Genomic DNA, 12,850 nt, shown 5'->3' with positions numbered 1-12,850 from the left:
CCATCACTTAACCAGGCTCACTGTCTAGTACCAAACCCCATGTAACCTCTCCACATATTGTCTCAGGAGTTCTTATTCTAACAAGTTCTGCCCCATCTGAAGGAGACCCCAATCAATATTAGTGAAGTTGAAGTCACCCATCTCATCAAACCCTGTTATTTTTTGCATCTTTCCAAAATCTGCTTCACATTCTACTGTTCAGTGTCTCTGATACCATTGTTGGGTCTATGGAATACACCCTATAGAATGATTGCTCCCTTCCTGTTCGTGACTTCCAGCCACACTGACTCAGTAGATGATCTCTCTACAATGTCCTCCCTTTCTGCAGCTATGTTGCTATCCCAAATTAGTAATACCATTCTCCATCTCTTTTTCATCCCTTCTGTCCCTTGTAACAGCCAAATCTCTATAATGGCAATAATATCGCATTTCTATGTACTGATTCAAGCTCTAGGTTCATCACCCTTGTCCTTGATACTTCTTACATTAAAGTAGACCCATTGAACCTATCCAATTGACTACACTTATACCCTATCTACTGCCTATCATTCCTCAGTCTCTCTACAAGTTGCATTTACCTTTACATCAACCGCTCCATCCCCTAACCTATAATTCCTATTCTGATATCTCTCACAATTAGTTTAAACCCTCCCCAACAGCTCTAGAAGACCTGCCCGCAAGGATATTGGGTCCCCCTTGAGCTCAGGTGTAACCCATCCCTTGTGTACAGGTCATACCTTCCCCAGAAGAGATCCCAATGATTCACAAATCTAAAACCCTGCCCCCTGAACCCATACTTCAACCACCTATTTAGCTGCCATATCTTCCTATTTTTACCACCATTGGTGCATGACACAGGCAACAATCCAGAGATGACCACACTTGAGATCCTGCTTTTTAGTTTCCTACCTAGCTCCACACATTCACTCATCAGGACCTCATCCCATTTTCTCCCTATGCTGTTGGTATCAATATGTACCACGACTTCTGACTCATGCTGTGGACCCAATCCAAGACACCTGTGACTCTGCCGCTTGGTGAGCAACATAGCATTCATGACTCTCTTTCACGTTTACAGAATATCTCATCTATTCCCTAACTACTTAATCCCCCATCACCACTCTCCCCTCTTCTCCAGTTTAATGGTGTGTTTTCAGGCTGATTGAGTGATCTGGCACTTTGTCGTCTCTGAGAAGATTCTGAAAGGCAGTGGCCTTAAGGCCAAGAAGCTTAGAGACGGGGTCTGAGCCCATGATCAACTTCAATTCTCGCCAGTTAAAGTGTTGAGGAAGATTGAAACATCAAAGCGAGTGTTCAGCACCATCTACCAGCCTCTCGCTCGCTGCTGCCAGAAGAATGAGTCTGCTTGTGATGGTCTCTCTCTCTCGCTGCTCCTGAGGGAAGGTCCCTGTATTCAAATGGCCTCTGTGTCCCTCAATTCTGCCAAAGGATGGTGCCGGAGTTCTGGGTGTGCGGTTTGAGTATTGGACTGTAGTTCAACTGTGTTTTGATTGGACTTTTTTGATTTTATGTTTTTACATAGTGTTTTCCCTCGTTCTTCTTGTCGTCGTTAGCATGCTTTTTTGCGCAGCTAGAGAGGTGCTGCTGTTCTTGTTGCCGTTTGCGCAATTTGTTTTCTTTTGTACGCGTGGAGGGGCTGACGCTCATCTTTGAATGGCTCCATAGTTTTGTTTCGTGGCTGTCTGGAGAAGACGAATCTCAGAGTTGTATAATGCATACACACTTCGATAATAAATGTACCTTGAACCTTGTCCTCCCTTCCCTTCTGAGCCACAGGGCCAGACTCAGTGCCAGAGTTTGCAGAGTCTGCAGCTTTTCCCTGGTAGGCCACCACCCCCCACCCCCCCAACAGTATCCAAAGCACCGTGAAAGAAATGGCTACTGTGGTACTCTGCGCTGTCCGGCTATTCTCTTTCCCCCTCTTGACAGTTACCCAGCTACAGATCAGGTCATTTCTAACTACAATGATAAATTAGTGATTATAAATAAAGAATGCAAGCAAAAAGCCTCATTCTAATTCATGCGTACATTTGTTCATAAGTTACTCCTGAACTATTTACTTTTAAGTAACATTATGATGACAAAAGCAGCCATTTTCAGTGCTCCTATATATATAGGAATATATAAAAGGTGAAAAAAGTAATTTTCTGTTAATAGAAAACTATGGCCATCTTGTCCTAATGAACAGTTACAATGTAGCCTGTGTTAATCCCAAAGTAAACATGATACATTCTTGAAAGGTTACAGTCTCAAAAACTTCATCTATCAAATTTTTCCAACCACCTCATTTATCAGATATCTTGGGTAATTTATAGGTCACCACAAATTATGCACAAAATTCAGAAACGGTGCACTTCCTGAACAAATAGACTAGACAGGCAGATTGATTGGGGAGGGGGGGGAGGGGAGCATTTGTTTGTTTGTATGTATGGGGGAGGCAGAGAATGGAAATGCCCAGGACTATCAAAGTTAGGTTGTGGGGCATGGTGGACAGGTTTGCTTGTAGATCGGGGTTGGGGGTTTGAGGGTTCCTACATGAGCACAGTTACTCAAGTTAATGCTGAATACTCAGTGTAAAAAGATCTTTGTTATGGATATTTTTTAAAATGCCAAGGTGTTTATAACTGAAATGACACTCACCATGACTAGCTATAGCAAAGACTTCATTCAAGGTTAACATTTCTGTAAACGAAGGAAAAGTTATTGGTGAACGGAATTGGTCATAGCTCGATTGTTTTCATTTCTATTCAATAAGTATTACATTGCTAATATGGTAATATCTCTATTTTATAATCATTAATTCATGGGTTCCAGCTCCACATGTTCAATGTTGCACTGAAGAGGTGCTGTATTGTGAAATACAAGGTCTTTCAGGGTTAAACAACCATAAATTACACTGCACATCTATATCTTATTTACATTTCATTTTTTCAAATGAACATGGACTTGATAGCCCTAATGAAAAACCCACATACAGAATCCACAGAAACATTCTATTTGTAAACACTTACATATTTACTTAGGCACATAACCAGATAAGAGCAGAAGATAATTATTACTGTTGAATAGAGTATGTACAATTTTCATACCTTTTAGGTCTTTTTCCTTAAATTGTGTAATGGGGAACATCATGGCATCTGCTAGTTGTGTTGAAAGAACAGCATGGCAGGAACTGAGCTGGAAAACAACAAGAAAATACATTCTCTAGAAGAGGTAAATAAATCTGTAAACATCCTTACACTTAGCTTACCATGCTAGTTAAACAAACATTAGAAAGTTTCAAATAATCTGAATACAGCAAAAATATAGCAATAAATTCTAAATTGCAGTCCCTGATAATTCTGCTACCAGCTGAGGCACATTTCCTTATTGTTTTAATGTGGGTTTATGTTACTTCTCTCCAAGAACTGAATTTTCCCAGGCTTGAGTATAAGGACTGAATTGATCACAGCTGTGCTGAGTTCTAAATCTACAAATCAAACTGACCACATCCTTTGACTTTAACATTTAGAATGACAGCTGAGCTTAAACACTGCAAAGTGCCCTGATTTGAACTGAGATCAGAAATTTGATATAAGGTGAAGAAACAAAAAAGAAGTTAAGATTTTTCCTACTTCAAGTAAAAAAATAACACATCATGAAGACTCAGTTACAATGAAATTTTATGCCAGGCTTGTGTCAAAAATCACTGCCCTGTCAAATCCTATCTTCAGGCACTACATCCAGAGAGGGGGGGGGGGGGAGAGAGAGAGAAGAGAGAAGAGAGAAGAGAGAAGAGAGAAGAGAGAAGAGAGAAGAGAGAAGAGAGAAGAGAGAAGAGAGAAGAGAGAGAGATTGATTGATTTTTTTTGACCTGCAACATGTTCGCAATACCTTTGGGATCCCATCTGATGTAAGGAGAGCTGAAATTGCAGTTGTCATATACAGTTCTAACATGATCACTCTATTCTTGATAAACATCTCAAATACATAAACCCTTTTATCAATCTTGCTACTTTTAAGGATTTGTGGGTTCCTCCTGTCCTCCACATCTTCCAGCTTCCTCCCATGGCTCATTGCCTCTTCCCTCAAATGAGTTACCATACATCTTTACTGACTGCATTACATTTGCCTCTTTTCTACCTGCAGTTTGAAGCTTTCCTCCTCACAACCAATTACTTCAGTATGGCCAACCATTTCATCATATGCAAACTTCTTTAACATGTCCCTTGTGTTTAAGTCCACTATTGATGTATACTTAAGAACTGAAAAGATCTGTAAAAACTCTACGGAAGCAGCCTTGTAATCACAATACTCAAATTTATTCAATATTTTAGCATAACAGCAATACAACTTATTCGGCTTTTAATCCTATGCTATTATGAAATTTAACAGAGGATTCTACAAAGAATTTTTTAATTTTTGTTGAGTCAAACAAAAATACAATATCAAAGTGGTAAAAGGATACAAGTAGGAATACTGCTTGATGGTTAATTGCTCATTGATGGCATTAAATTTAGAATCTTTGCTCTGAGTTTGATATCACTTATGAATATATTGATATCTATATGCTTATTAAAACTGCATCATCAACAACCAGCTATCAAAGAACATATTAAAAATATTAATAGATTTTCAGATAGCTTTGCATCTCCACTTAAACTAGTAAAAAGGTTTAATATCTCACGTAGATAAACCAAGCAACTTTTCAGAAAATTTCAAGTACAATTGGTAGCAAAACACAAAATGCTGGAGGAACTCAGCAGTCCAGGCAGCACCCGTGGAAAAGAGTACAGTTGATGTTTTGGGCCAAGACCCTTTGCCAGGGCTGGAGAAAAAAAGATGAGGAGCATATTTAAAAGGTAGGGGGAGGGGAGGGAAAAACACAAGGTGATAGGTGAAACGGGGAGGAGGAGAGGTGAAGTAAAGAGCTGGAAAGCTGATTGGTGAAAGAGGTACAGGGCTGCAGAAGGGGGAATCTAGGAACATAAAAAACCCACAGCACAATGCAGACCCTTCGGCCCACAAAGCTGTGTCAAACATGTCCTTACCTTAGAAATTACCGAGGGTTACCCATAGCCCTCTATTTTTCTGAGCTCCATGTACCTATCCAGGAGTCTCTTAAAAGACCCTATTGTATCCGCCTCCACCACCGTCGCTCGCAGCCCATTCCACGCACTCAGCACTCTCTGCATTAAAAAAAACTTACCCCTGACATCTCCTCTGTACCTTCCTCCAAGCACCTTAAAACTGTGCCTTCTTGTGCTAGCTCTGGGAAAAAGCCTCTGATTATCCACATGATCAACGCCTCTCATCATCTTATACACCTCTATCAGGTCACCTCCCATCCTCTGTTGCTCCAAGGAAAAAAGGCTGAGTTCACTCAACCTATTCTCATAAGGCAACATCCTTGTAAATCTCCTCTGTACCCTTTCTATGGTTTCCACATCCTTCCTGTAGTGAAGAGACCAGAATTGAGCACAGTACTCCAAGTGGGATCTGATCAGGATCCTATATAGCTGCAACATTACTTCTCGGCTCCTAAACTCCATCCCACAATTGATGGAGGCCAGTGCACCATATGCTTTCTTAACCACAAAGTCAACCTGTGCTGCAGCTTTGAGTGTCCTATGGACTCAGACCCCAAGATCCCTCTGATCCTCCACACTGCCAAGAGTCTTACCATTAATACTATATTCTGCCATCATATTTGACCTACCAAAATGAACCACTTCACACTTATCTGGGTTGAACTCCATCTACTACTTCTCAGCCCAGTTTAACATCCTATCTATGTCCTGCTGTAACCTCTAACAGCCCTCCACACTATCCACAACACCCCCAACCTTTGTGTCATCAGCAAATTTACTGACCCATCCCTCCACTTCCTCATCCAGGTCATTTATAAACATCACGAAGAGCAGGGGTCCCAGAACAGATCCCTGAGGCACACCACTGGTCACTGACCTCCATGAAGAACGTGACACATCTACAACCACCTTGGATCCCATGCCTCCTTATTTTCTCAATAAAACTTGCATGGGGTAGCTTGTCAAATGCCTTGATGAAATCCATATACACTACATCTACTGCTATACCTTCATCAATGTGTTTAGTCACATCCTCAAAAAATTAAATGAGGCTCATAAGGCATGACCCGCCTTTCACAAAGCCATGCTGACTATTCCTAATCATATTATGCCTCTCCAAATGTTCATAAATCCTGTCTCTCAGGATCTTCTCCATCAACTTACCAACCACTGAACTAATACTTAAGGCTGATTTATACTTGTGTGTCAAATCGACGCCGTAACCTATGCAAGTGGGCTACGCGCGTTGTGAGCATTTATACTTGTGTGTTGGTGTGTCTGCATCGCTCTGCAATCTGTGCACGTCACGCATGCGCACACACCTCCCTGTGCAAGGCTTCGTGGTCATGGCAGTCTTTCTCGGGGTAAATAAGTTTAAAGCGAGCATCTTTTTTCGTAAAAGTGAAATGTGCCCATAATTTCGGAGGTCTGTAAAGCTTTATGGAAAACATTGCAGGCAGAGTTCCTTCTCTGCCCTTCAGTCGCCCAGTGGGAACCTATTGCAGCGTAGGAAGAACTGCGATGCTACCAAGCAGACCAATCACAGTTGTTGCAGTCTGCGCTGCCACGACGCGTAGTTACATTTTGGGAGAGGTGCGCGTCAGGCTACGGCGTAGGGATCCGCGTGGGCTCTGCATAGGGTTCACAGCGACGCCGTACCTACGGCATCCATTTGACACAGAAGTATAAATTAGCCTTCACTGGTCTATAATTTCCTGGGCTATCTCTACTCCCTTTCTTGAATAAGGGAACAACATCCGCAACCCTCCAATTCTCCGGAACCTCTCCCGTCCTCATTGATATACAAAGATCATCACCAGAGGCTCAACAATTTCCTCCCTCGCTTCCCACAGTAGCCTGGGGTACATCTCGTCCGGTCCCAGTGACTTATCCAACTTGATGCTTTCCAAAAGCTCCAGCACATCTTCTTCTTTAATATCTACATGCTCAAGCTTTTCAGTCCACTCCAAGTCATCCCTACAATCGCCAAGATCCTTTTCTGTAGTGAATACTGAAGCAAAGTATTCATTAAGTACCTCTGCTATCTCCTCTGGTTCCATACACACCTTTCCACTGTCGCACTTGATTGGTCTCATTCTCTCACATCTTATCCTCTTGCTCTTCACATACTTGTAGAATGCCTTGGGGTTTTCCTTAATCCTGTCCACCAATGCCTTCTCATGGCCCCTTCTGGCTCTCCTAATTTCTTTCTTAAGCTCCTTCCTGCTATCCTTATAATCTTCTAGATCTCTATCATTACCCAGTTTTTTTGAACCTTTCGTAAGCTCTTCTTTTCTTCTTGACTAGGTTTACAACAGCCTTTGTACACCACGGTTCCTGTACCCTACCATCTTTCCCTGTCTCATTGGAATGTACCTATGCAGAACCCCATGCAAATATCCCCTGAACATTTGCCACATTTCTTCCGTACATTTCCCTGAGAACATCTGTTCCCAATTTATGCCTCCAAGTTCCTGCCTGATAGCCTCATATTTCCCCTTATTCCAATTAAACGCTTTCCTAAATTGTCTGTTCCTATTCCTCTCCAGTGCTATGGTAAAGGAGATAGAATTGTGATCACCATCTCCAAAATGCTCTCCCACTGAGAGATCTGACACCTGACCAGGTTCATTTCTCAATACCAGATCAAGTACAGCCTCTCCTCTTGTAGGCCTATCTACATATTGTGTCAAGAAATCTTCCTGAACACACCTAACAAACTCCACCCCATCTAAACCCCTCACTCTAGGGACATGCCAATCGATATTTGGGAAATTAAAATCTCCCACCACAACAACCCTGTTATTATTACACCCTTGCAGAATCTGTCTCCCTATCTGCTCCTCGATGTCCCTGTTACTATTGGGTGGTGTATAAAAAACACCCAGTAGAGTTATTGACCCCCTTCCTGTTCCTAACTTCTACCCACAGAGACTCCATAGACAATCCCTCCATGTCTTCCTCCTTTTTTGCAGCCATGACACTATCTCTGATCAGCAGTGCCACTCCCCCACCTCTTTTGCCTCCCTCCCTGTCCTTTCTGAAACATCTAAGCCTGGCACCCTGAGTCATCCAAGTCTCTGTAATGGCCACAACATCACAGCTCCAAGTACTGATCCATGTCCTAAGTTCATCATAAGTTCATCATAATACTCCTTGCATTAAAATAGACACATCTCAAACAATCTAATAGGAGAGGACAGAAGGCCAAGAAAGAAAAAAGGGGGAAGAAGCACAGAGGGAGACAATGTGCAGGCAAGGGAAAGGGGGATGGGGAATGCTGAAGGAGAGGTGTGGGGGGGGGGGCATTACTGAAAGTTTGAGAAATCGATGTTCATGACATCATGTTGGAGGCTACCCAGTCAGAATACAAGGGGTTGCTCTTCCAACCTGAGTGCGGCCTCATCACAACAGGGGAGGTGGTCATGGATAAACATATCAGAATCGGAATGGGAAGTGGAATTAAAATGGGTGACCACTGGGAGATCCTGTTTAATCTGGCGGATGGAGCATTGGTGCTCGGCGAAGTGGTCTCCCAAATTGTATCGGGTCTCACCGATATACAGAAGGCCATATTTCCAACACCTCCCTCCCCTTTCCTGATCTCTCTGTCTCTATATCCGGAAATAGCTTATCTACTGATGTCTATTATAAACCAACGGACTCTCACAGCGATATGGACTAAACTTCTTCCCATCCTGTTACTTGTAAAAACGCCATCCCCTTTTCTCAATTCCTTCGTCTCCGCTGCATCTGCTCTCAGGATGAGACTTTTCATTCCAGAATGATAGAGCCTCCTTTTTCAAAGAAAGGGGATTCCCTTCCTGCACCATCAATGCTGCCCTCAACCACATCTCTTCCATTAGCTCTATCCCTCCCCCTCCTGTCTTCTCCTATCATTTCGGATCTTCCCCCTCCCCCTCTCAAATCTCTTACTATCTCTTCTTTCAGTTAGTCCTGATGAAGGGTCTCGGCCCGAAACATCGACTGTGCTTCTTCCTATGGATGCTGTCTGGCCTGCTGCATTCCACCAGCATTTTGTGTGTGTTGCCCGATTGAAATAATCTAAGTTAATACTTACTTCATCAATCACTTGTGCAAATTGCTGCAGGGTGGAGGTCATAATCTCATCATCACCACCGAGGGGAAATTGCTATATAAAACAACAGAAAATTAACCAGAAATTAAAACAAATTGCAAGCGCTTTTCAAATCTTGGCCTCCAAAACCAGCATTTATCAAATAAACAAAATACTAAGGGAAAATCTAAAAAAAATAGAATTATGTGATTTTAACAGCACTTTAGTATGCCTGTCCCAGCATGTGAAGTCAGCTCCAGTGGACTGGGCAGATGAGATCTACAGTGAGATCCAATGGCCAGGAAGTCAGTTCTGCAATGCTCCTTGGAGGGCAAAAGTCATGACGAGGCACAGAAGATATCATGGTCACACACTGCAATCAAGCAAAACCCCGGCCTGTGATGCTTGTTTGTACTACTGGATCAGGACTCCTGAGGTCGAGAGAGTGGAATGATTTTTCCACTTTAAAAACCCCCATCTGTCGTCGTAGGACATGATGGACAACCACTATACTATAGTATGAGACAAAGGGTTGCAGATGCAAGTCCCATGCAAGAAACCTTTACTCACAAACCTAGACCGACACATGCAAAGCAATGTGGAAGGAGTGCTGCACTGTTGGAGGTGCTGCCTATTGAACAAAATGTTAAACCAAAGACTTGTCTGTCTTCTCCCTTGCAAGGTGTAAAAGATCCTATAGCCCTGTTCTGAAAAAGGTGAGGGTGGGTGTGAGGGATCCTTGGTATTTATTCCAAGTCAGTAACACAAAAACAGATATTCTACTCATTGTTATAGTGGTTTTTGTGGGAACTTGGATTGCAATTCTTCATTGCAAGTGACTGTAATCTGTACTCTATGAGTCGCAAAGTGCTCTGGTACATCTTTACTTTGGGAAACATGTTCCATGACTGCATTCTCTTTCTTTTTCTCCCCTCTCAATACTGAACAACAACACTTTAATATAAAACTATTAAAACAGAGGCAGAAAGAAATATAAACAAGGAGCTATTCAATGGAGCAAATAAGAAACAATTATCATGTTGCAAATGTGAATTAACCACTTCAATCTGCAAACTCAAACTGAGATTTTCTTGTTTTGATCTGGAATATCTGTTTTTTTAAAACCTGCATTGGAGACAACTTTCTCAATACAAAATTTAAGGTAGCGTCTACAAGTATCAAACTGATTAAATCAGCGCTAGCTTCTTCCTTGAGAACTAATATATTGAATTGAAGTGAATTGATTTTATTTCTTACATTCTTCACATACATGAGTAAATATCTTTATATTATGTCTCCATCTAAATGTGTAATGTGCAATCATAGTGATTTATAATAATTTATAATAAATAGAACAGTCAATGAAACACAGAAATACACTCAAATCAGTGCGAGTTAATCAGTCTGATGGTCTGGTGGAAGTAGCTGTCCCGGAGCATGTTGGTCCTGGCTTTTATGCTGCGGTACCATTTCCCGGATGGTAACACCTGGAATAGACTGTGGTTGGGGTGACTCAGGTCCCCAATGATCCTTCAGGCCCCTTTCTCACACCTGTCTTCGTACATGTCCTGAATCACAGGAAGCTCACAACTACAGATTCGCTGGGCACCACTCTCTGCAGAGTCCTGCGATTAAGGCGGGTACAGTTCCCATACCAGGCAGTGATGCAGCCAATCAGGATGCTCTCAATTGTGCCCCTGTAGAAAGTTCTTAGGATTTGGGGGCCCATACCAAACTTCCTCAACTGTCTGAGGTGAAAGAGACATTGTTGTGCCTTTTTCACCACACAGCTGGTGTGTACAGACCACGTGAGGTCCTCAGTGATGTGGATGCCAAGAAACTTAAAGCTGTTCACCCTCTCAACCCCAGATCCATTGACGTCAATAGAGGTTAGCCCGTCTCCATTAGTCCTGTAATCCACAACCAACAGAATAATAAATTCTGTCAAGAGTTCACTGCACATTTAACAAGGACATAAATCCACCAGATAATAAAATTACTGTAAATATTCTGAATATTTTTGCTGTATTTACCCAACTATAAAACTCAATTTTCTGTGATAATTTACACTAATTTAAGATTAGCCCTGAATAGTTTTTGGTGAATCATCTCATTCACCAACTAGACTTTTGGATTACAGAACTCAAGACAATGAGAGTACTGATGTTTTCAAACAAATGCCATTTACTACTTTATGATCAATCTGTTAAATAGTCAAATCATCAAAGTTTATCAGGGTCAGTGCTTTTAAGTCTGTGCCAGAACATTCCCGTCAGAATCTGAAGTCTAATCTCATTGTTCCTTGTCTGCCTCAAAGCTTTCCCAGACAACAGACACAAAGTTGCTTGCAACTTAACCTACTCCTTTTAGCAAAGCACACTGTGTTCCAACAGCCTGGTAAAGAACTACCTCAATCTCCCACTTCATTCACTATTTTGGTGGAATACTGATTTTCCAATCAGTAGAGTTCAGTTTCTTTGCACAATCATTAGTTATTTCTGTCATCATTTTAATAACCTCTATTCAATATTCCTTTAGATTTACTTACCCCTCTAGAATTTCCAGTATGATGCCATGGTATTATTTAAATTAATCTACTTTTTTTTTCTATAACTGTAATCCTACAACACATTCTCAACCATCAGTGACTATCAAAATATTGCTGCCCAATTTTGCTATGGTCAATTCCTTCAATTTATTTTTACCTGCTGTTTGTATTCCTTCAGCAGTTTGGACGTCAGATGTGTTGCTGTGCTCAATTCATTCTACAAAACAAATACAGATTAAAATACACATTCTACCTTTCATTAAAGAATATTATTTAATAGAATTATCCAATTTCAAAATATCCAAAGCTGTTTCATATTCCTTACAAGAAGAATGAGGACATTTCAGCTCAGAGCCTATGCAACAGTGTAATACCATTACACCTAAAATTTATCCTACAGCCTATTCTCCCATATTCCCATTTTCCATTTACCGGTGCTTTCACTTGATCACTCATTAACACAGAAGGCAACCATGCTCGGCAAGCTCAAAAGCAGAAAACCCAAACCAGCTTTATTTGATTGACCAGGACATCACAACTGACACAAGTCACTATTTGATGGAGATGTGGCTTTTCCAAAGGGGTCTTCAAAGACTATTTATTTCATACATACCACATGTAGTAACCTCAATGTGGTTGCAGACTAAAACAAAATTTCCACAATTCTGTACAGTTTAGGATCACAATTGGCGTAGTGGCATCAGCACTGGAGTTCGGAGCAAAGGCTCCCGAGTTCGAACCCAGTTGGCTCCCCTGGCACGCTTTCCATCTGTGCTGGGCTGAGCGTCGAGCTAGCAACTTGACCGCGTAAAAAAGAAATTGCCTGCTACAGAAACATCAACAGCAAAAAGTTGATGGCTTATGCTCTCTCGTGAGTTTAAAAGGCAATTTCCTTCCTTTCCTATGACAAATTTATGTCAACAAAGAAGCTCTGAGCCTAGTAAAACAGAATGACACTACAAATCACAAGGTTCAGATTTTCTATGCAATTAGAAAATATTTTCCACCATTGTCACCATTTCGTGCACTATTTTCTTCAAAGTTACTTTATTTCTACTTTTCCTAAAACATTAATTCTTCCATGTGGATTCTTCCATGTAAGATCCTTACAGCAAGAGTAAAGTGCAACATTTT

The 12,850-nt window shown here is 41.4% G+C and overlaps 1 protein-coding gene across 4 annotated transcripts in view; it reads right to left on the bottom strand.

Moving 5' to 3' along the window:
- appl1 (adaptor protein, phosphotyrosine interaction, PH domain and leucine zipper containing 1) overlaps positions 1–12,850 on the bottom strand; it is a 70,540-nt gene that overhangs the window by 46,957 nt on the left and 10,733 nt on the right. For 3 of the 4 annotated variants that reach the window (XM_072280423.1, XM_072280424.1, XM_072280426.1), the window contains 4 exons: positions 11,874–11,933; positions 9,172–9,243; positions 3,111–3,198; positions 2,662–2,703 (listed from right to left, as the gene is read on the bottom strand). In XM_072280423.1, the coding sequence (XP_072136524.1) occupies positions 2,662–2,703; positions 3,111–3,198; positions 9,172–9,243; positions 11,874–11,933 (262 nt within the window). The remainder of the gene's footprint in view (positions 1–2,661; positions 2,704–3,110; positions 3,199–9,171; positions 9,244–11,873; positions 11,934–12,850) is intronic. The other variant, XM_072280425.1, reaches the window with a different exon arrangement.

The sequence above is a fragment of the Mobula birostris genome, chromosome 16, assembly GCF_030028105.1.
Source record: "Mobula birostris isolate sMobBir1 chromosome 16, sMobBir1.hap1, whole genome shotgun sequence".
NCBI classification, from domain to species: domain Eukaryota; kingdom Metazoa; phylum Chordata; class Chondrichthyes; order Myliobatiformes; family Myliobatidae; genus Mobula; species Mobula birostris.
The sequence above is the reverse complement of the archived record's forward strand: the minus strand, read 5'-3'. Positions and strand labels throughout refer to the sequence as shown.